The 22,092-nt window shown below is 44.2% G+C and overlaps 2 protein-coding genes across 2 annotated transcripts in view; one reads left to right on the top strand and one right to left on the bottom strand.

Annotated features, from left to right (window-relative positions):
* Positions 1-15,120, top strand: part of RNF20 (ring finger protein 20) — a 23,480-nt gene extending 8,360 nt beyond the window's left edge. Inside the window, exons 6-19 of the mRNA XM_029919647.1 lie at positions 1,654-1,800; positions 2,208-2,285; positions 2,483-2,602; positions 3,671-3,850; positions 4,769-4,904; positions 5,220-5,341; positions 5,459-5,829; positions 7,022-7,139; positions 7,717-7,866; positions 9,613-9,825; positions 10,659-10,784; positions 10,941-11,081; positions 11,777-11,878; positions 12,350-15,120. Of these exons, the coding sequence (XP_029775507.1) occupies positions 1,654-1,800; positions 2,208-2,285; positions 2,483-2,602; positions 3,671-3,850; positions 4,769-4,904; positions 5,220-5,341; positions 5,459-5,829; positions 7,022-7,139; positions 7,717-7,866; positions 9,613-9,825; positions 10,659-10,784; positions 10,941-11,081; positions 11,777-11,878; positions 12,350-12,526 (2,181 nt within the window). The 3' untranslated portion in view covers positions 12,527-15,120. The remainder of the gene's footprint in view (positions 1-1,653; positions 1,801-2,207; positions 2,286-2,482; positions 2,603-3,670; positions 3,851-4,768; positions 4,905-5,219; positions 5,342-5,458; positions 5,830-7,021; positions 7,140-7,716; positions 7,867-9,612; positions 9,826-10,658; positions 10,785-10,940; positions 11,082-11,776; positions 11,879-12,349) is intronic.
* Positions 15,121-17,493: 2,373 nt separating this feature from the next.
* Positions 17,494-22,092, bottom strand: part of GRIN3A (glutamate ionotropic receptor NMDA type subunit 3A) — a gene marked incomplete at its 5' end in the record, with an annotated part of 169,491 nt that continues 164,892 nt past the window's right edge. Inside the window, one exon of the mRNA XM_029919646.1 lies at positions 17,494-21,600. Within this exon, the coding sequence (XP_029775506.1) occupies positions 21,258-21,600 (343 nt within the window). The remainder of the gene's footprint in view (positions 21,601-22,092) is intronic.

The following is a 22,092-nucleotide window of genomic DNA, read 5'->3' as shown; positions in this document are numbered from 1 at the left end:
CACACACACACACACACAGTGATTGAGATAAAGTGAAAATAGGCCTTAAAAGATTTTTCTGACAGTCTTGGTTATCATTTTGGTTCAAAGGATATTCTGCTGAAATTTGATCTACTTTAGTTTGGCCACCTAATTCTTCTGCTTATTAGTAAGTTAGTAGTTACCATCTACCTAGTGACTAGCACTTAGACACTTGATGAGTATTATCTCTAATGGTCAACAATTCCTATCTTTCTCTTAAGGGAACAAATTCAAGGAGGCTGGTAACTGTTCTGAGCACACAGACAAAAAGTAATTGAACTGTGATTCGGACGTAGGTCTGTTTACTCCAGAGCCCATGTTCTTTATTATGCCCTTGTTTGGTAAACTCCATTGCCAGGGTCCGTGCTGGCTGCTTGCCTGAGAATTGTCTGGGAAGCTTTTTGATTCATGTGGATTTTCATCCGCCTTTAAAAGGGCTAGAGCATAGCAGTGCTTATAAGTAGATTGGAGTGTCGTCGAGAAATAGAGTAACTTCCTGTCGTGTTTAAGATATAAACTAGCTGCAGCCAAGATGAGAAGGTCCAGCACCTCTGGCCCTTTCCCAAATCTCATGTAGCTGGAGAGAGACAGTGCTTTGCTGAACCGAACTGATGTCCATGGTGGCTCTCGTGGCTGGCTGCTGTTGTTCCCTGGCACTGACTGGGAGCCCACCGTAGGCCCTCCACTGGAACGCCTGCATGTTGCTGCTGCAGTTCCGCAGTTTCAGGGTAGTGGGTCTTGCATGGCAGCCGTCTTCTTACAGAGAATGAGTGTCCCAAGAACCTAAAGCAGAACCTGCATGGCCTTTCAGATGTAGCCTCGAAGTCTTGTAACATCATTTCCACTGGGTCACTGAAGTTGACCAGATTCAGGAGGAGGGGACACTGTCACCACCTCTTGATGGGAGGACCATCAGAAGATTTTGGGGGCCACATTTTTAAACAAACACAAAGGTTATGTATAGATTAACGTGAGCATGTGACGGTATTGTAATTAAAGTATTAAGTAGCATTAGCTGCTGCAAAGTGCCTGACTAAACAGAAACAACATGGGTTTTTGTACCTTTTGAGTGTCTGATTCGAGACTGTCCTGGGGTCATCTTAAAAAAAAAGGGACATTTTCCTTTTATTCCCTTTGGTTTATCATTTGTGAGAATGTAGAAAGGGAAAGTTGGGAGCAAAGATAGCCATCTTCTGAATATATATTTGAATTTTTATCTGCAAAAATATTTGTTTCATAAAATCAAAGATATTATTGTTTATTTCTTTAAAAATAACATTTTCTGATGGGTTTGTGGTCTGTTGAGGGAAATGGTGCTTCTCAGAGGTAGAAAAATTGTTGCATCCCAAGTGGTCTTTCATTCATGAGAGAGAGTTTTTAGAAACTTTCACAGTTTTCATGGTTGTAACTGACCCAGAATGGTTAAAGGAATCTGTGATTTCATTTTTATATTCATGCATTGGAAAGAGGGTGAAACATCCTCTATTTCAATTTTGTCTATAATGACACATAAGCAGGGATTAATTTTGTGAGATTTGGGATGTACGATAGTGATGTAAGGCATTCCTTTCCTAACATGGTCTTTTTTTGTTTTTTGTTTTTTTCTTCTGAATACCTGTCTTTGGGATTTAGTTTTCCAAGTTGCAGAGTAAAGTGGAGACAGCTGAGTCACGCGTTTCTGTCCTGGAGTCCATGATCGATGACCTGCAGTGGGATATTGACAAAATCCGAAAGAGGGAACAGCGACTCAACCGACACTTAGCAGAAGTCCTAGAACGGGTAAGTCCTCTTTCATTTATAGTTTAGAGACTAGAATCATTTTCAAGGAGTCTACTAGGAAGCATGGACTTTGGGGCACCTTGGTGGCTCAGTCGGTTAAGTGTCTGACATCGGCTCAGGTCATGATCTCACAGCTTGTGTGTTCGAGCCCTGTGTTGGGTTCTATGGTGAAAGCTCAGAAGTAGGCTCAGATCCTGGAGCCTACTTCAGATTCTGTGTCTCTGGCTCTCTCTGCCCCTTCCCTGCTCTTACTCTGTCTCCTTCAGAAACAAATGTTAAAAAAAAAAAAAAAGGGATGCATGGACTTGGGTAGTACCTAGGGACACAATGGACTCCTCTGAAAGTGCTTTGGGTATCAGACTAAAATCTTAGGGTCTCTCACTAAAGAATCTTTGTCCTTCCTATAGGTGAATTCGAAAGGTTATAAGGTCTACGGAGCAGGGAGCAGTCTCTATGGCGGCACAATCACTATCAATGCCCGCAAGGTAAGATCAGTGACCCACTCAGGTCACACTTCCTCCCTCGTGTCAGCTGTTGTGCGAGGTACTTAGGAGTTTACAAGAGATGATGGCGTTTTGCTAGGAGAATGGATCAGTGAGGGTGGAAGCTTAGGAATGGGAATGATTTAAAAATCATTTTTAAATTTTTTATGCTTAGTTTGTGATTTCCCTCTTTTTCCCAGTTTGAGGAAATGAATGCAGAGCTTGAGGAGAACAAAGAGTTGGCTCAGAACCGTCACTGCGAGCTGGAAAAACTTCGTCAAGACTTTGAGGAGGTCACTACACAAAATGAAAAGCTGAAGGTAGGAGACACATCTCTGAAAGGCAGCAAGATGAAACATTTTGCCGGTCCACTCACACACATACTCATGAGTCCTCATAATTTATGAGGGAAGAGGAAAATGTAAGTTTCGTTGCTGTATCTATTTATTTACTTATTGTTTAGACCCTCCCTTGTTCTGCAGAGGATTTCAAGCAATCTGCAAAGATATGTAGACTGAATTGAAGTGCTCTACCTTGGGCATTGTTGAGAAAAATGAGGAGTAGGATAACTGGGGTGGTGATCCAAAATGGATTTTAAGAAGTGGGGCTTGTGTGCAAGATGTGTGCAAGGAGCATACGCATACAGTAGCAGGGGAGGCTGCTCACGGGTCAGTAACTGCCAAGTGTGGGTCACACAGTTTGGCCGTGTGGTTTCTCGCTGCCAGAGCAGAGAAGGAGACACGATCAGTGATCGAGTCTGTTGGTTTTCAGACATGGCCATTAAAATTTTTTCTCCCCAGGTTCTTGGGGGAAGAAAGTAAATTCTGAAAGTCTTCCTTACCCCTTACTCCATCGTAGCCACGTGTCTTTTACAGTGTGATTTGTTTCTAGGTGAATGTATGAAATAAAGATGTTTGAACTGAAAAAACAAACAGAAAAAAACAACCTGACGTAAGTCAGTTGAAGTGTTTGGGCAATTAAAGCAAACCATTGCTTAAGAGAAGCCTAACTATTTTTGATACGATGTCAAAAATCTATTTCTCAGAGACTGATAATAAAGAGAACAAGTTAATGACAGAGGTCCTCAACTGTGTTTTAGAAACCAACATCCTGACCAATTTCTGTGTCCCTACATCTAACAGATTTCAAAGAGCTCTTCTAGTGTCCTTGGGTGGAGGCTGACGCACAGTGTAAGACACATACCAGTTAAAACCGTTCTTGGCTGGAGAATACAGGTCTCTGGTGTTACCTCCTGGACGGTTTAGTCTAATGTGATGGAGAGTTTTACAGAACTAGAGGAGTGGGGACCGAATCCAGTCGCACAGGACATCACTGAGTGTAAGGCACGGACGCTAGCTCGTGCTTCTGACTTGTCTGCGGGCCCCCAGGTGGAGCTGCGCAGCGCGGTGGAGGAGGCGGTCAAGGAGACGCCGGAATACCGCTGTATGCAGTCGCAGTTCTCCGTCCTCTACAACGAGAGCCTGCAGCTGAAAGCGCACTTGGACGAGGCCCGGACTCTGCTGCACGGCACCAGGGGGACCCACCAGCGCCAAGTCGAGCTCATTGAGGTAGCAGCCCAGCTTTGTCTTCTGCGCATCAGCTTTTCTGCCTCATAAATTTTGTAATTTTACCCTCTCGTGAGCAGTTACTGCTCCTCCAGCAAACATGTATCGAGGGGCCATAGGTCCTTGCGATGCTAGATAGTGGGCATCCTGCCGTCAGTTCAGACAGCCCGGTGGGGAGAGTAGTGTCCGGTAGAATGTGGTGTGGTACATAAGAGGCATGGCCAGGAGAGGCAGTGATCAAGGAGACAGGGCATCTCGTTTGACTGTGGAGCCTGCCTGATTCCACTTGCCAAAGGGAAGTGTGAATCTTAATTTTGTTGCTAGAATAAAATAGGAGAAGGGCATTCCCATCAGTGAGATGAGATTTAAAAATAGTGGAGAACGGCTAGAGCCTTATGTGCGCGGGGGAGAGAAGTGGGTGGGAGCTGCTTCACTTTACAAGCCATTACAGCAGGCAGGGGCCAGTGTGCAGCCGTTAGAGCGTGCAGGGGCAGATGTGAGGTTTTTTTCAGGCAGAAGCTTATTCATGTGTTCGCTTCTGTATTTCCCACAGTCCTTAAGGTAATGTGTATAGTAGTTGGTCTTTTACTTTATATCTGCCAAAAGAATCGAATTTAACATGTCTTACCTTACATATGTTTATGTACTATTTTATTGTTTAGTATTCCAAGTAAATTACTACATTCTCAGTGTGAGGAGCCATTTCCCTTATTTCTTTAATATCCTGCCAGTTCACAGATCAGTTTTTGTAGCTGCCTGATGCTTGTAAATGTCGACTGAATTGGAACTTTTCAGAGTAATCCCTTTTAGTATATCCTTTTTTCTTCTTAGATGCTTCTAGGTCAGAATTAAGAAACCTAATAACAGGATATGATTATGTTTTCACATTTTGATAAGAATTTTTCATTGGGTCCTTTGTAGCGAGATGAGGTCAGTCTTCATAAGAAGCTGAGGACCGAAGTGATCCAGCTGGAAGATACCCTGGCCCAGGTCCGCAAGGAGTATGAGATGCTGAGGATAGAGTTCGAGCAGACCCTTGCTGCCAACGAGCAAGCAGGTGTGCTTATTCTTGCTCCGTCCTGCAGGTTGTGGCAAGTGCCTGCCTTCCGAAAACACAGTGCGGTTCCCTGGGTTTGTTGGCGTGAAGTGGAGCTCAGGTGTCCCGAAGAGCCTTCAGTCAAATCACTGTAATTCGTTTTGGCTCACAGCCTGGGTGTTTTTCAAGATTGGTCGGTTTTGTTTTCTTCTTCTGAGAAGGAGTCTTTTGGTAATTTCCCCAGTTTCTCAGAGGTCCCTGATGGGTTCTGCACTCTCGCCTTGTGCCTTTGCCCTTATCACAGTTCTTCATAACATTGCTGTTGCTGTATTTAAGGCCCCATAAACCGGGAGATGCGCCACCTCATCAGTAGCCTCCAGAATCACAACCACCAGCTGAAAGGGGAGGTCCTGAGGTATAAGCGGAAGTTGAGAGAAGCCCAGTCTGACCTGAACAAGGTAACCAGGAGGCGCAGAATAAGTGAGATTTGCTGTTCAGTTTGGAGAGCTGGTTTTGAGGGAGGAGAGGAGTGTGGCTGTCACAATGATGTGCTGCGTTCTGCCTCTGTCCCCCAGACGCGCCTGCGCAGCGGCAGTGCCCTCCTGCAGTCGCAGTCTAGTACCGAGGACCCGAAGGACGAGCCCGCAGAGCTGAAGCAAGATCCCGAGGATGTATCTGCCCAGTCCTCCGCGTCCAAGGCATCTCAGGAGGAAATCAATGAACTTAAGTCCAAACGGGATGAGGAAGAGCGAGAACGAGAGAGGAGGGAGAAAGAGAGGGAGCGAGAAAGAGAGCGGGAGAAGGAAAAGGAGAGAGAACGAGAGAAGCAGAAACTGAAAGAGTCAGAGAAAGAGAGAGATTCTGCTAAGGACAAAGAGAAAGGGAAACATGATGACGGAAGGAAAAAGGAAGCAGAAGTTATCAAACAATTGAAGATTGAACTCAAGTAAGAGCAGAATTTAAAGTATCTGTTTCTGACTGAGAAGCTAAGGTTAGGACATCATGCATGAAATGTTTGGTCGATGCATGGCTTACAGATCATTGTAATATTTTGGGTGCAACTAAACACACAGTTAATTGTGATCTCAGTTCTTGATTGAGCGTACAGTCCAGATGGCTCGCATGGGCTGCTGTGTAGTCCGGTTCAGCGGTTGGGTCTCAGGAATGCCGCAGTTGTCGCCTCATTCTTCATGACTCCAAATTAAGGGACAGGGTGTCCTGATTTAAGTAATACTCATGAGAATTATTTGAAATCAACTGCTGGCAGTTAGCCAGCATGAACTGTAATGTAAATTATACTGGGTAGAGTTTGTATCACTATAACTTGAACAATATTGATCTGTTTGCCTGGCAGTTAGCTGGTTTGCGTATGTATCCAATCATTTTAAGAGATTTCTTAGGAGGTTTACTCCTGCAGGCACTGAAATGGTAAGACAAACCTTTCAGTTAATGAAACACCAATATCATGTAACATACTGCCCCTTCTCTTCCTGCATAACTAGTAATTTCTCTGGTAGATCTGGTTACTTCTTGCTTCCCAATGGTCGTGGTTGTGCCTTTATTGATACTTGGATTTGAAGGACAACTGTGCTCAAAACATTTGAACCTCTTTGGTATATAAAAGTATAGGTAAGAGGCTTGATAATTTGGTAAGAGATGAAGTTTCAGCTTCAGCTGATGGCTGATCACTCCACTATCAAATCTAGTCCCTGCCCCTCCTATTTTTTCCTTCTTCCTCTTAATTGCTTTAAGTCAAATGTGTTTTTCAAGTGTGGTATCAGAATCATCCGGGTGACTTATTTAAAATGTATTGCTGGACCCCGTCACAGACCCACTGACTCACCGTTGCTAAGAGTGGGGCACCAGAACTTTGCCACAGCGTGTATTTTATAACTTGATGTTGGGGAACTTGGTATGAAGGGAGAAATGACTCCGGGACCCAGCTTGCTTTTCTGTAGTTCCTGAGTGTATCCACAAGCCTCCTGATGGTCTGTGTGAAAGTTTTGTCTTTTAGATCTGTGATATGAGGTGTAAATAGAACTGTTGTAAAATATTTTGCTCGATTCAGAATTCCCTTGCTCTGATGCCCTTTGTTTTCTCATTGCACCATCCCCTTCCCTCTCTCACCCTCATCACAGGAAGGCACAGGAGAGCCAGAAGGAGATGAAACTATTGCTAGATATGTACCGCTCTGCCCCAAAGGAACAGAGAGACAAAGTTCAGCTAATGGCGGCTGAGAAGAAGTCTAAGGCAGAGGTAATCTAGTCTGCCATTACCTGTCATTCTGGTTAAAATCTTCCTTTGTGGGATTTTCCTTCACATTTCTGAAGGATACAGTTTTCTTTCTTCATCTTTAAAGTTAGTGTTTAAAACTCAGCAGGATTTTCTTCCCTTTCAGAGGTTTCTGTATTCTCCACTAGGTGATAAGGTATATCAGAATTTCTGGGAATAGGAGTAGCCTTTTCAGATTTTTTAGTCCCTCTTTCCCATATAAATTATTGTTACGGTGAGTCTTTTCTGGTTATTTTTGGGGAAGAATGTCTTATTCTCTTAAAATTTGGGGGCATTGAAAAATAAAAAAGGGAGAGAGCCACCATCCCAAAGGAAGGTACACGTCCACTCCTTCCCAGCGTTGCCTATACAAGTGTTGATGGCGGAACGCAGTGGAATTACTCCAGCATGTGATGCGCACTAGGATATCCTTTATCTCTTTCCCTGGTTCGGACAAAGTTCTTCTGGTGTCATGGGCCCTCTGTTTGTACACAGGGTTCACTGAGTTCTGACATTGGATCACAGCCTCTTCTTTGTGTGTGTGATTTCTTTCTTTCTCTAGTTGGAAGACTTAAGGCAAAGACTCCGGGATCTAGAGGATAAGGAGAAAAAGGAGAACAAGAAAATGGCTGATGAGGATGCCTTGAGAAAGATCCGGGCAGTAGAGGAGCAGATAGAGTACCTGCAAAAGAAGCTGGCCATGGCCAAGCAGGTGGGCACACTCTCTGTAGTTAGTTAGGTTTTTAAGTAAATGTTACTTGACAGCTAAGTTATTGCCAGTGAAGTTCGCTCTTTCATTCTAGTCTTTTTTGTGTGTAAATATGTTTTACTTTATATTTTTGTTTTTACCTTGAAGTCTTTCATCCTTCAGTTGTTTTGTTTTATGTATTTGTGAGGCAGGAAATTTCCTCTTATTTTCAAATGGATAGCCAGGTGTTCAAACATTGTTTATAGGGGCGCCTGGGTGTCTCAGTCGGTTAAGCCTCCGGCTTCGGCTCAGGTCAGATCTCACGTTCATGGGTTCGAGCCCCACGTCAGGCTCTGTGCTGACAGCTAGCTCAGAGCCTGGAGCCTGCTTCAGATTCTGTATCTTCCTCTCGCTCTGACCCTCCCCGTCTCATGCTCTGTCTCCCTCTGTATCAAAAATAAATAAAACATTTAAAAAAATCTTAAAAACAAACAAACAAACAAACATTGTTTATAGGGGCATCTGTCCTTCCTCTGCTGATCTGGAATCAGGGATATAGTGAATATTAATGAAAACATATATATAAATTTTTATATGCATTATGATTACAAATACCTGAAACTAAGAAAAACATGCCCCCAAATAGGTTATAAACAAGTAACCAGTATGTTAACTGTGGTTGTCTCTGGGTCCTAGAATTGTGGAGACAATTCTCACAATGAACATGTATTTCTTTATTTTTAAGTCTCAATGAATTTTATTAACTTTCTCTAATAAAGATACCAAAGATGGAAAAACCAAATATGTTCACTGTGAGGAACACCTTAACCGTTTCTAAAAAATAGCAAAATGACAAAGTAAGTGGTTTTAGTGGACTTGATTATTAAGTACCTAGCTTATGGCATGTATAGTATTTGTCTTCCTTTTTTTCTGGTTTATTTATTTATTTTGAGAGAATGAGCGAGCTGGAGCTGGGGGGTGGGGTGGGGCAGAGAGAGATGGAGAGAGATAATCCCAAGCAGGCTTCATGTTGTCAGCACAGAGCCTGATGCAGGGGTCGATCCCACGAACTATGAGATCATGACCTGAGCTGAAATCAAGAGCTGGTGGCCCAACCGAATGAGCCAGCCAGGCACCCCTGAAGATTTTATTTTTAAGCAATCTGTGCACCTAACATAGGGCTCAAACTCACTGCCCTGAGATCAAGAGTCACACACTGTACTAACTGAGCCAGCCAGGTGCCCCTAGGTTAATTTATTTTTTAATGAATACTGGGAAAGTTTAGTTTTCAGTGCTCATTTCTTTGGAGTTAAGAGATTGTATTAACATAAGGGTTCTTTCTCCATATTAAATTAGTTGATAAATTAATTTAGAGAGAGTATTTATTTTTGAGTGGGGGGAGGGTCAGAGAGAGGGGGACAGAGGACCCGAAGTGGGCTTTGTGCTCATAGTTGAGAGCCTGATGGAGGGCTTGAACTCATGAACTGCAAGATTATGACCTGAGCTGAAGTTGGAAGCTTAACTGACAGCCACTCAGGTGCCCCTTATTTATTTATTTAAGATTTTTATTTGCTTAGTTTGAGAGCATGTGAGTGGAGGAGGGACAAGGAGAGAGGGAGAGAGAGAATCCCAAGGAGGTTCAGGTTGCAAGTGTGTAACCCATCACGGGGCTCGATCTCAGGACCCTGAGAACATGACCTGAGCAGAAATCAAGAGTCAGAGGCTTAACTGACTGAGCCACCCAGGTGCCCCTCTTTCTCCATATTTTAGGAGGAAGAGGCTCTCCTCTCTGAGATGGATGTTACAGGTCAGGCCTTTGAAGACATGCAGGAACAAAATATCCGTTTAATGCAGCAGTTGCGGGAGAAGGATGACGCAAATTTCAAGCTCATGTCAGAACGTATCAAGTCCAATCAGATCCACAAGTTGCTTAAGGAGGAGAAAGAGGAGCTGGCTGACCAGGTTTTGACTCTAAAGACTCAGGTAACTTGAATAGAGCTTTTCTGAATTCTGTTGAAGTAGGGCACTTTCTGCATGTGTTAAAGAATGATTATTGTGGCTTTTTTTTTTATGAGGAAAAACTCTGGAAATTCAATGTACATTGTTAGCATTCTGGTAAATAAATTATACATCCCTGCAAAGGAGCACAGTATAGCTGTTAAAACAAATACAGATCTGCTAATACGGAAAATGGTATTATTGAGTGATTTGTTTTATTTTCCTTTTGTGTTAAAAATGTGTACGTCTTTGTGTGTATGTGCTGTGCATTTTACAAATTTCTGGAAGGTGTGTGAGGAACTGTCAGAGTGGTTACCTGATTACTCCTGGGTGTTGGGATGAGAGTTCATGGGTGTGTGGTTTTACCCTTTAATGTTGATTCAACTTTGTGTGTGAATTTCAAGAGAAAGACTCCTTTAGAACTTCTAGCCATTCTGAAAGAGATACGCCTGGGCTCTTGTTTGAGCTGCAGTTTATATGGTCTAATACGAATTGCCAGGCTGTGAGAATTAGTATGGCGGCAGGAGATGAATGTCTTTAATGTAATTTCCTTTGTTCTTGGCAATTTGGAGAAGAATATTTTCAGTGGATTCTTAGACTCTTGCTTGAATCCTCAACAGCGGTTTTTTTTTTTTGCATGAAAAGTGAAGCTTTCGATTATTGTCGTCTTGCCTGCTTCTTGAAGGGCTCATGGGTAAATACAGTGATGGCTTGAGATTTCTAACAAACTCTCTTTCATGGGCCTAACAGCGCCTAGTCAGTTAATATTTTTTTCTTTCCTGTTTGTTGTTAAGATGTGATTTTTTTTTTCTTCAAAGGTTGATGCTCAGTTACAGGTAGTAAGGAAATTGGAAGAGAAGGAGCATCTGCTACAAAGCAACATTGGCACAGGGGAGAAGGAGCTGGGTCTTAGGACTCAAGCCCTGGAGATGAATAAACGCAAGGTACGATTGCTCTACTTTGTAATCCGAAGTGACAGCTTGTCTCAGGAGCAAATAAGTAGGACACTGATGAAATTACAGGTTCACTGTTTTCCTTGGACTGGGTTAATGGTTTGCCTCACTAGCAATAAGGTGATGTGATTTCTACGCCCCGCCCAGGCGATGGAGGCAGCCCAGCTTGCAGATGACCTCAAAGCACAACTGGAGTTGGCCCAGAAGAAACTACATGATTTTCAGGATGAGATTGTGGAGAACAGTGTCACCAAAGAAAAGGACATGTTCAATTTCAAACGAGCCCAGGTAAGAGTGATTGTACTTTCTTTATATTTCACCTTTTAGGTGTTTTCTGAGCTCTGAAATGACCTGTGTTATGAAAGAGTCATTGGTCTAATGTATGTCATTTCCTACTGAATTGTAAGTTCCTTGAGTGAAGAGACCAAATCTGTTTTCTTCACTGCTCTATCCCCAGAGCCTGCTGGGGATGGAGGGATGAAATAAATATTTATTAAATGAATGAATTGGTGAATTTGTAAAGAAGTAGCAGTGTATCAAATTAAAGAAGTTTTAAATTCCATAATTTTTCTATATTTGGCGTGTCAAATGTTTCTCATGATGACTTTCTGTCCTTCTCCATATATCTGTAAATTATTTTAATCCAGTCTACCTTCAGCTTGAAACTAATTACCTTAAAATAAAATGGCATATCAAGTTCTTCATTTTTTTTTTTTAATTCTGAGACTATTTTTATGGAACTGAATTGATAATAGTTAGCTGCAACTTCAGTTTGCTAATAATAGATTATGGTTTTGGGCTCTGGAACAGAAGATAATGGTTTTGTGCTCTAGGTTCAGTTCTCTGCATACCCGTAAGATAATTGGACATAAAAGGACAGAAAGTCCTTTCTTTCCACAGCAGAGAGTTCAAGTTGAAGCAGTTTTTTCTCAAAAATGGCAGGTCTTGGGGAGTGTTTCTAATGGGTATGCTGTCTTACCCAGGAGGACATCTCTAGGCTGCGAAGGAAGCTGGAGACCACGAAGAAACCAGACAATGTGCCCAAATGTGATGAGATCCTGATGGAGGAGATTAAGGATTACAAGGTTAGGAAAACTGCCTCAGTGATTTCTCTGTGTTTTCTGGTCCAGGCCTGAAGCGGCCCTCTCATACAGAGTGGGAGAATAAATACTGGTCTTCTGAACATGAAGGTAACCAGAGGATGGTTTATTTATTTTTTAAAAGTTTGTTATTTTAAAGGTTATTTATTTATTTTGAGAGAGAGTGGGGAGGGGCAGAAGGAGGGAGAGAAAGTATCCCAAGCATGCTCTATGCTGTAAGCACAGAGCCCAGTGTGGGGCTTAGTCTCATGAACCAAGAGGTCATGACCTGAGCCAAAATCAAGGGCTGGACACTCACACCCTCCAAGGATGGTTTGTTGTGTGTGTGGGGGGGGGAGAGGGTCACACTCTTGTCTTAGTGTTTAGTGGGTTTTTTGGCTGTTTGTTTGCTTACATATGTCAGCCATTTAAACCTTTATAGTTGATCAGATTCTGACTTCTGTTTTTTTTTTTTAGGCACGTCTGACCTGTCCATGTTGCAACATGCGTAAAAAGGATGCCGTACTTACCAAGTGTTTTCATGTTTTCTGCTTTGAGTGTGTGAAGACACGCTATGACACCCGTCAGCGCAAGTGTCCCAAGTGTAACGCTGCGTTTGGTGCCAACGATTTCCATCGCATCTACATTGGTTGAGCCACGCCAAGAGAAGAGGGAGTGGCTAGACAGTCACTTATCCATTAGCCATCAGACCTCTACCTCTTCTCTCCTCGACTGTCACCTACAGGGCAGTTTGTCTGTCAACTGCCTTTCCTTCGCAGACTGAATGTCCAGGCTCTCCTCCCTAATAGCCACATGACTTCAGGAAAAAGGCGTGGTAACAGCAGTTCTTGGGTTTTAGAATGAATTAGAAACAAACTCTTGTTTGCCTTTCTCTGTTTCTTTCCTGCTTTTAGAGTTTTCAGCATTTTCTTCTTCAGGCTTACTGCATGAATAATCTTGGATTGTTCATTCCTTCTGGAGAAGCAAGTTGGTATTTTTGACATGGAGAAGGGAACAAGGAAGAGGGGAGACACGTGGCTGTTTTGGGGAGTGAGGGGATCTTTTACAAGTAAGCTGTCCACGGGCACAAACATTTCTCGATTTGGGTAGTAAACTTTTTGTAAAGTCCGATTATAAAATGGTATCATTGTGCTACTTTTTCCTGGATGGTTTGAAGCCTTAATGAAATTATGTCCAGGATGATTCGGTCCATTTCCTATTCACTAACAAAGTAATGGTTAAGGTCAGCTGGTTTCCATGTTGAAGTTATTTAAGTTTTGACTGTTCTATTCATTGAAAGGCCTTTAAATTTCTTGAGGCCGGAATAATTTCAAATACAGTAGCTTCTTTTATCTTACAATGAAATCAAGATTGGAGAGGATGGGGAACAGGACTGAGATGGTGAAGGGATCTTCTGAATACTCTGGGAACTTGATTACAGGGAGGCCTTGGTGAGCTATGAATTACTCTCATCTGCCTTTCCACAGGGATTCTTGGGATCCCTGTTTCCAGAAGATTCTCCGTAATGTGTCTGTAGGACTTTATACTCCATAAGCTTCAATTAAAGCAGGATTCAATTTGCTTTAGTGTTTGTGTTTTTCATGGGCAGCCAGGTGGTTTGGGTTTAGATATTTTCTGTTTCTGACCCTTGGCTAGGAAAGCTGGCTGCCCAGCATCGGGGGCCTGCAGCCTCTGGGATGTCGTGGAGGAAACCACCAGTCCCATGGGAAGCTGGATTTAGGGGAAGGTCCTGTAGGTGGGAAGAGCAGGGAGCCCCTAGTCCCACCTAGTGTGAAGTCCTGGCATGCGGAGAGCTCTTAGAGTCATTTTGAGATAATTACCAAAAATGGTGGTGATTTTTGAACAGTCTGACGTCTTTTTACAGATGAGGCCAATGAATGGGCTTCAGGAATACCCACAAATTGTATATAAAATTTTGTTTGCGTTGTATGTACATTATTCATAGCTTTTTTCCCAGATTCTCAAAGGAATTCTGAAACTTCATAAATTCCAAAAATGTTCAGATTTCCTGCTGTAGATCTATAAGGAACTTTTTAGAAAATGTCTTTAATGCCTAAATAGAATGCCAATTTAAAAGATTCTTGGAGAAGTACTAGAGTCTTCTTTTTCTATTTTTTCAGGTCTTATCGGGAGGGGGGGTCTCTTTTTTCTTTACTTTCTTTTGGTATTATCTTGGAAATTGTCTTGGTAATTTGGACCAAAGTCTGGGTTGATGTGCTCTAAGGCCTGTATCGTTAACTACATGGCTTGGCTCTTACCGTCTTACCTCTATAGGGATCTTTTTCAAAGGTGCTCAGCCATTTCTGCCAGCTGTGGCATTCTTACATGAATTTCCATTGGGACGCCTTATTTATTTTCTTAATCTCAATCCACATCCAAAGGCATCTTTGTCCTCTGAGGGCAGTTCTGTGCACATAGTACTCAGTGCAGGCCACTTGAGTAATGAAGGTGATTTGATATTGTGGAGATTCTGGATAATAGAGAAGTGGTCAGCTGGCTTCTTTTAGACCTAACTGAGATGGTGATGCTTCCTTCTTGAAGGAAGCTGTGTGTGCTGCTCTCATCAATTTTCATGGTCATTGCTGGTGTGGAATGCCTTTACATTTTGGTTTTTAATTTTGTTGAGGACTGTCAATTGATAGATAAAGCCAAGCACCAGTGAGTCTGCAGAAAAGTTTCCACTACTTCTTAGCCAGGAAAGTCTGCCTGACTTGATACAATAAGACAGTTACATTGAGAGGCAGTAGAACCTGGTGGGTGGTATGCTTGTTGGATTGGCTTACTCAGTAGGAAACCCCTGGTGTAGAAATAACCTAACAATTTCCTGGATCTGTAATCGTCCCACCACAGAGAAAAAGTAAGCTTTCCCTTCTGGAGGTTTCTGCCCACGTTTGTTCTTTATACTGTCAGATATTAAGGTCTTATTTGTAGCATACTTCACAGGTACTAAAATGAAGACATGGAAACAGTAGTGTCTTAATGTAGTTCCCAGTCGCCAGCAGTGGGCCTGGCACCCAGCACTCCAGGAGGGTCCATGCGGTTAGGTTAGTTCAGCTCCTTGCTTCTGCTTCTTGCTTCTGGTCCTGCGGAGTCTGCTGCATTGGGCCAATGTGTAATTCAAACCATACGCATGGATTTTCACCGCCTAAGTGGAAACAATTTTTCCTCATATATTGAAGTTACTCTTCAAATTTGGATTTTCTGAAAATATATGACTATATTTTAAATTTCCTCTTGTGGTGATAACAAAAGGAATTATTATGAATTCTAAAACTACTACCTCTGTTCAAGACAGCCCATGATAGCTAGGGCGTCTTTTATAGGTTTAGTCTTGTTTTGAGGGAAACTAGATAAAGTTGGAAGCATAGTGTATGTGTATTAATAAAATAATGCTATGCTCTGAGGATTTCAGGTTACTAAAGTCTACAGAGTGGAATGATTGGAAAGGTAGGATGTGGGAGCTGAAAGGAACTTTAAACCATGTCCTTATCTTGAAGATGAGGAAACCGGTCCCAGGGTCACTCAGTTTAGTAGCAGAATCAAAATGTGGCAATCAGACCTCTGTTCTCTTTTACCCTAAGTGGAGACCTTACAGAGTGCATGTCATCAGGAAGATAATAAAATACTTTCTGAGTCTTTTTAGTCTTTCTGAAGACTTATATGAACCTAGTATATTTATCCTTTTTTTTTTTTTTGAAATTTGCTTGTTTATTTTGAGAGAGAGTGCACAAGTGGGGAAGGGACAGTGAGAGAGAGAGAGAGAGAATCCCACTCTCACAGCATGGAGTTCAATGTGGGGCTCAATCCCATGAACCACGAGATCATGACCTGACCCAAAATCAAGAGTCGGATGCTTAGCTGCCTGGACCACCCAGGTTACTGCCCTAAGGAAGAGAGAGTTTTAAATATACTAACATTAAAAAAGTCTTAGCTAGGTCTCTGCTGTGGACTGAATGTGTTCCCCCGAAATTTGTGTATTAAAACCCTCATCCTCAATGTGATGGTGTCTGGGTATGCGGTTTGGGGAGGTAATTAGGTCTCAGTAGTTGAACTCATGCTGGGATTAGTGTCCTAACAAGATGAGATGGGAGAGTGCTTGCTGCTTCTCTGCTTTACACACACAGACACACATACACGCAGGATAAGTGTCTTTTTTGCCTCCATAGTACCTGACGTGCGTTTATCAGAATATACGCCACATTGTTTTGCCAGTTTGTATGTATCTCCCCACTTGGCTGAGCTCTGTGGGCTCAGAATCTGCTGTTTTGTCTTTCTCTCTCCAGCAGCCAGCCCAATGTCTGGCTCAAAATAAGCATCCAAACAGTGAATGACTGAATGATGCAGAACAACCCCGGGTAAGCTGGCGGTTGAATTAGATTACTGTAGGTTTACGTTTGTAGGAGATTAAACTTGGTTATATTCCAAAAAATGTGTGTGAAGAATGCGTCCCGCTAGCAGGTTCATGACAGCAAGTTTGCCAGCTGCTGGAAGCGCGGGGTGTGTCACAGACTGCAGAGGGCCTCAGACTGCAGGACTGCTGAGGATTTTCAGCCTTATTTGTACCAGTTCTCGGTTGGGCCAAGAAGCCAGAGACGCCTAAACAACTGCTTCTGTGAGACCCGAGGGCTACGGTGTCAAGTTCAGTGGTGCAGTCAGGGCACCAGCTTCCTTTCCTGTGGAGGGGGGCCAGGCTGAGGCAGGGCTGGAGGTGCTGTGGCAGACTGAAGGGGGTTGGAGGAGGGAGAGGGAGTCCTGAGGCAGTGATCAGAATCCTGACCGTGTGGAATGGCTGTTCTGGATTTGTGCTACCTGTCAGTCTCTCTGCCACTATTGCTACTAGCTGTGTGACCTTGGGCAACTTCCATAATTCCCTGAGCCTTAGTTTTTCCTTCTGTAAAGGGGAGTTTATTTACTTAAAAAAATTTTTTATGTTTATTTTTGAGACAGAAACAGAGCATGAGTAGAGGAGGGGCAGAAAGAGAGGGAAATAGAGAATCCGAAACAGGCTCCAGCACAAAGCCTGATGTGGGGCTTGAAGCCATGAGACCATGACCTGAACTGGAGTTGGATGCTTAACCAGCTGAGCCACCCAGGCTCCCCAGGGAGTTTATCTACTTTACACTAGATCTAGAGAACCTGTATGGGGTTCTAATGAAGATTAAATAAAGTACGTGCTCAATAAATGTTAGCTACCATAGTATTGTCTGTTTACAGGTAGGGAAAAGGGCAGATTATGAGAAGGTCTCTGAGCTTAGAGAACAAGCCCATCTTATTCACTGTACTGTCTCTAGCACTTGGCACATAAGTACAGCTATTCAACAAGCAGAAGGTTGTTGAATTACCTACACGTGAGGGTGGTCAGTGCAGAATTTTTTAGAGATCTCAATATTGTGGATTTTCCTAGAATGTCTTTCAGACAAAGTCAGTTTGAATCTACTTCGTGACGCCTGGTCTCTGAGTTTTCTCAGCATGTTTTGTGCTATGTTGTCTCAACTAAGGCAACGGATAAACCACAGCATGAGTGGTGTCCTATGAGGAAGGGGCTGGTACCATGCCCATATTTGAATCCCCAAAGATAATGCCAGCAGTACATCCAAAAATGAAGTTTCTATCTGAACATTTATTCCACAGTCATAGAAACTGAAGATGGAAAAGACCTGAGGACATCTAGTCCATCCACATGGTTGTACAAGAAAAGTGGCTGGAGCAAAACAGCCTGTTCACTTCATGCTCACGAGACAGCATTTCACTTCTTCCTGGAGCAGAGCGATTGCACACACAGTACAGGGAAGACACAATGCAAATACTCTTTACAAACCTTAAGAAAATACTTCTAAATACATTATTTTCATAAAACGGTCGGGGACTAAACTAAAAATGTGAATGAGTCCTGAATTAGATGGGTGGGGTCAGTGGGTGAAGAAAGGAACAACTCAACAGAGCAGGTTGTGAAGCGGTTCTGATGCTAGAACACAGGTTCTTTCCAGGACTGCTGGATTTTCTGGTTTGCCTATCAAAAATGAGTCGGGAGGGAGAGAGGCTCTAAAGTACTTTCATTCCCCTTCATTCTTTATCCACGCGTAGGATGTGCTTGCTAGCTCCAAGCCTTTGTTGGACCCAGCACCAACACTGGAAGCCACTGCCGGGATGATGTAGCTGGGTTTTACTTGGTGGCTGCTCTGGTTGGTGCAGAAGCAGAAGCTCCGGGTAGGACTTGTGCAGCAGCAGGATCCATGAATAATGGAGAGTCCCCTCCAGGCACATTAAAGAGCCCAACTGGTTGTGTCCCTGTGGCTGCCTCGCTTGTCTGTCCCGTTCTTCCAACTCCTCTTTACTGGCTGGAGGGATCCCCTCGCCTCTCCACCGAGGCATCCACACTCTGGGGCCCTTGTTATTATCATTTACATGAACCAAAGCACAGCCCGATCGGTTTCTGCTCACCCCACCACGCTTTATTGTGTGCTTCCTGTGCCAGAGGAATTTCCCCTTGGGACACGGGGTGGGGTGTGTAACACAATCATGCTGTCACATTCCACGTTTCCCCACACCTTGGAAAAGAACGGGCCTTCCTGATCTCATGAAATAGAAGCCCAGAAGAGGAGGCAAAATAGCATCCCTGATCTCTCTCTTTTATTAAAATACCACCCTCCACCTGAAGATTTTGATCTTTGTGTTTTTTGAGCCTGACGGGAGCTGAAAGAACAGAGGTGGAGAACAGAAAGGAGGGTTTTCAAAGGACCCACCATTTCACGAACTCTTTTTATAAAACACAACACACTGTTTCACACATTGCAAAACACTGTTCAATTACTACCGATAAGAACAACCATTGCTACTTAAGACAGCTTCATTTCACCACAAGCAATTACGCTGTTTCTCTTTATCCAGAAAACGGAGGCATTTTAAGCAACGCTGACCACAGTAAGCCTGCTTTCAGCCCCTGCCGCTTCTTGCCGCATCCTGGCCACAGTTCTGGCCAACTAGTGCCTCAGAAGATACTTGAGAAGCTGTGCACCGGCCGTCTACTTGGTGGACAGGCAGGGCCATCTGGCTTGTTGCCACTGCTCAGGACGCCCCAGGAGAGAAGCTTAAGGTAAACTCGATATACAAAAGTCCAAACTTACAAAACAGATACATTAAGGGATAATTAATTGCATTACAAAAGGATTCTTTACTTTACAAAAGAATTCACCTCTGGGTTCCTTTAAATAGCCAGCTTCTCAAGTACAGTCCGACTATGAGCGGAGTTATAAAAGTGTCTATGTACATTAGGAGCATGGCTGTTACGTGAGTTGAGGTACACCCGTACATCAGCCTTCCGGGCTGCGCAGAGCATGACGGCCGCGTCGACAGCATCCTCCGCCGTTGCAGATGTGTGGGCATGGCTACCAGGCATATAATTTTCCAAAGGCAGTTGCAAACCTATTTCTGGGCCTGGGGGGAGAACGTGTGAGGACAGGGCATTTCAAAGCAGAACTGTCCTTTCTGTTTCCAGGGCTCCCCTGTTCTCTCCCTGTTTCGTCTGTGAGGCTGAAGTCTAACTAGAACCTTCCCACCTCCCTCATCAGTATCTCTGTGCCTACACCCACCCCAGGGTTTTCTCAGACAATTAACTAAAGTGTTCTCTAATTACAGCTTCAGGTATTATCTTTCCCTGGGGGACTGGGTGGAAATGAGGAGAAATTTCGTAATTGAGGAGCCTTTCCGATGATGTGCAGCAGTTACAGAGCACAGCGCTTGGGACAGTGCTGTGAATTCATTGCGGGCGTTCCATTTGGTATGAGGGTGGAGCAAAATAATTGATAAGTAACGAAGTCTAGTCCTGAACGGTGCCCTGGGGTGGAAGTGGCCATATGGAAGGTGAATCAGCAGGCGTGTGCTAAAATGTAAACTCAAAAAGGCTCTCACTTCCCCCCAGGCCTGGAGCAGCCGTACTTCTAGAGGTGTTTCTTAAAAAGTGATTGTTGGATCACACCTGTCAGTCACCCGGGGGGAGTTGGTTAATCGGGTTTCTGAGCTCACCTCCAGACTCCCCAGCTCACCCCATCTGCTGGGGGAAGGGTGGCAATCACATTCTAATGGGCTGCTAGATACTCCCTCCCTCCACCAGCCCTGGGAACTGATGTTCCATGGTTGGCCAGGGCTTTCCCTTCCTGCATGCATGTCCATACCACTGCAGCCAGGACAAGGATGCCTGAACAGAGGGGAAGCCAAGTTCTGGGTATCTGTTTCTTGGGGGCATTGCGTGGGGCGTGGGGGAGAAGGGAGGGACCACCCCTGGTCACAGCCACTCATCCCTGAGGGCTGGAAGACTGACTTGGTAATTCCCTTTACACATGTTAAAGCGTGGTGTCTGCAGGGGAGGTGCACTTTTGGGATTCCTAGAGCCAAGAGGCAAGTGCTGATTTGAAAACGGCCTGGAATGTGGTTTGCAGAGCCTTGTCACTTCACCCACAGTGCCAGCTCACAGGTCCTGTACAGGCAATAAGCAGGGATATTCCAGTATCATCCTAAGGCCACATCCTTGCTTTGCTTTTCTCTCTTTTCTTTATAAAAGGCACACTCTGTAGTGGAGATGCTTAGTTAGATTAGAAGTATAGTCCTATTCATTCCTTAGCCAAAGAACTTTCCTGGCCCAGAGCTTTTGTTCTTGGGCATGGTGTACATTTTTAATGCCTCTTCTGCCTGTCCTCTGTTCCCGCTCACTCACCACATCCCTGTCCCTTTTCACAGTCCTACTAAATGGTATAGTCAGGGTCAGGATGGTGTCAGAGATCCATGACCCTCTTAAAAACATGGCCCTTGTCCAATCCAGTCAGTCCTTGGTCTGCTGTGATGCTAATGAGTTCATTTGATGTTTTACATACCCAAGTCCCTGTCCCAAGTTTCTCTGGCCATTATCCCGTTCCACATTCGGAATGTAGGAATGAATCTAGATGGGACACTTGTATCAAAAGCCACAACCCTGGATTATCCTGTTCTATACTAAGATTAAAACCAGATGTGAGGAACAGTTTTATCTCTTGTTGGGGTTAGTGCAGAAAAGGGCTAAAACCCAGAACTACTTGTGCGGCACCTGATGAGCATGGTAACAGGAGCTAAGGTTGCCCGGTCATTCACAGATCCTTTACCACGGAGTTTACTCCTAATTAACGATCCCTACTCCTGAAACACCCCTACTCCCGAGAGCTAGGGAGTTGGCTTCTGAAGAGCTGTGGTTGTGTTTTAGGCTATGGGATGAGCAGACTTGACCTCTAAGAACTCCAGACCTCGCCTTCCCCACACTTCTGTCAGTAGTTACAAAAGAGCGTTACAAAGTGTCTCAAGGGCTCAGAGGAATGCCAGGAACTGAGCAGCTGGTCGCCTAGGACTCACAAGTCCGGTTTGTCCTTTGATACTCTTCCAGCTCCGTTTTCCTGCTCACAGCCAGCTGCAGCTCCTGCCGGATCACCTGAATTTGCTTCTCGAGCTCCGAGAGTTCCTGCATCACTGAGTTCCGAGCTCCGTTTAGGGAGTCCGCCTTTCCATTGGTGGTCAGCGAGGCCGGGAGCTCTCTTCTCCTTGGAGGGAGTGGGATGTCCTGGTGGGCCTGGATGCCCAGCTGGTTCTGTCCTCCTTCATCACTGAAGACGTATTTCTGTCGGTTATCATGACTCAGACTGGAAGTATTCCACACGCTGGAATGCTGACGGGGTCCCACGTTGGACCTAGGAAACAAAGAGACATGTCAGGTTTACCTTCCATTCTGCGGTGCTTAGAGTGCTGTCCCCAACTGGCTGGCCATTTCAAACTGACTATGGAGCTGGTTATGCATTCAGAGGGGAAGCAACAAAGCCACAGACGGACTCCTCCTGGAGTGGCACAGGGACAGGAGGAGACAACACAGTTCTTTCCGGCTGCAGTGTAAGGTCTCACCAGATTGGAATGGGTGCACCCTCTGCAGGGCTGACGGCCAGGCTGTGGCACATTTTATGAAGAGCCTTGAATGTCTCTCTATTCCCTTCCTGCCGGTGAGGCTCAGAGAGCAGCAGTGTCTGGAAACATTCTCTGGCCACAAAGATGGTGCTTTAGGAAAAGTGAGAATCTGTTGGACTCGAAGCAGGAGCCTGCTGGTTGATACTATTAAACGGCTCATCCTTAGCCCCACAGGACTCCCCTGATGTTTACTACTTGAGTTCGAGGGGAATAAAAACACAGAA

This window comes from Suricata suricatta, chromosome 13 (assembly GCF_006229205.1).
Source record: "Suricata suricatta isolate VVHF042 chromosome 13, meerkat_22Aug2017_6uvM2_HiC, whole genome shotgun sequence".
Classification (NCBI taxonomy): domain Eukaryota; kingdom Metazoa; phylum Chordata; class Mammalia; order Carnivora; family Herpestidae; genus Suricata; species Suricata suricatta.
This window is presented reverse-complemented; position numbering and strand designations above follow the sequence as displayed.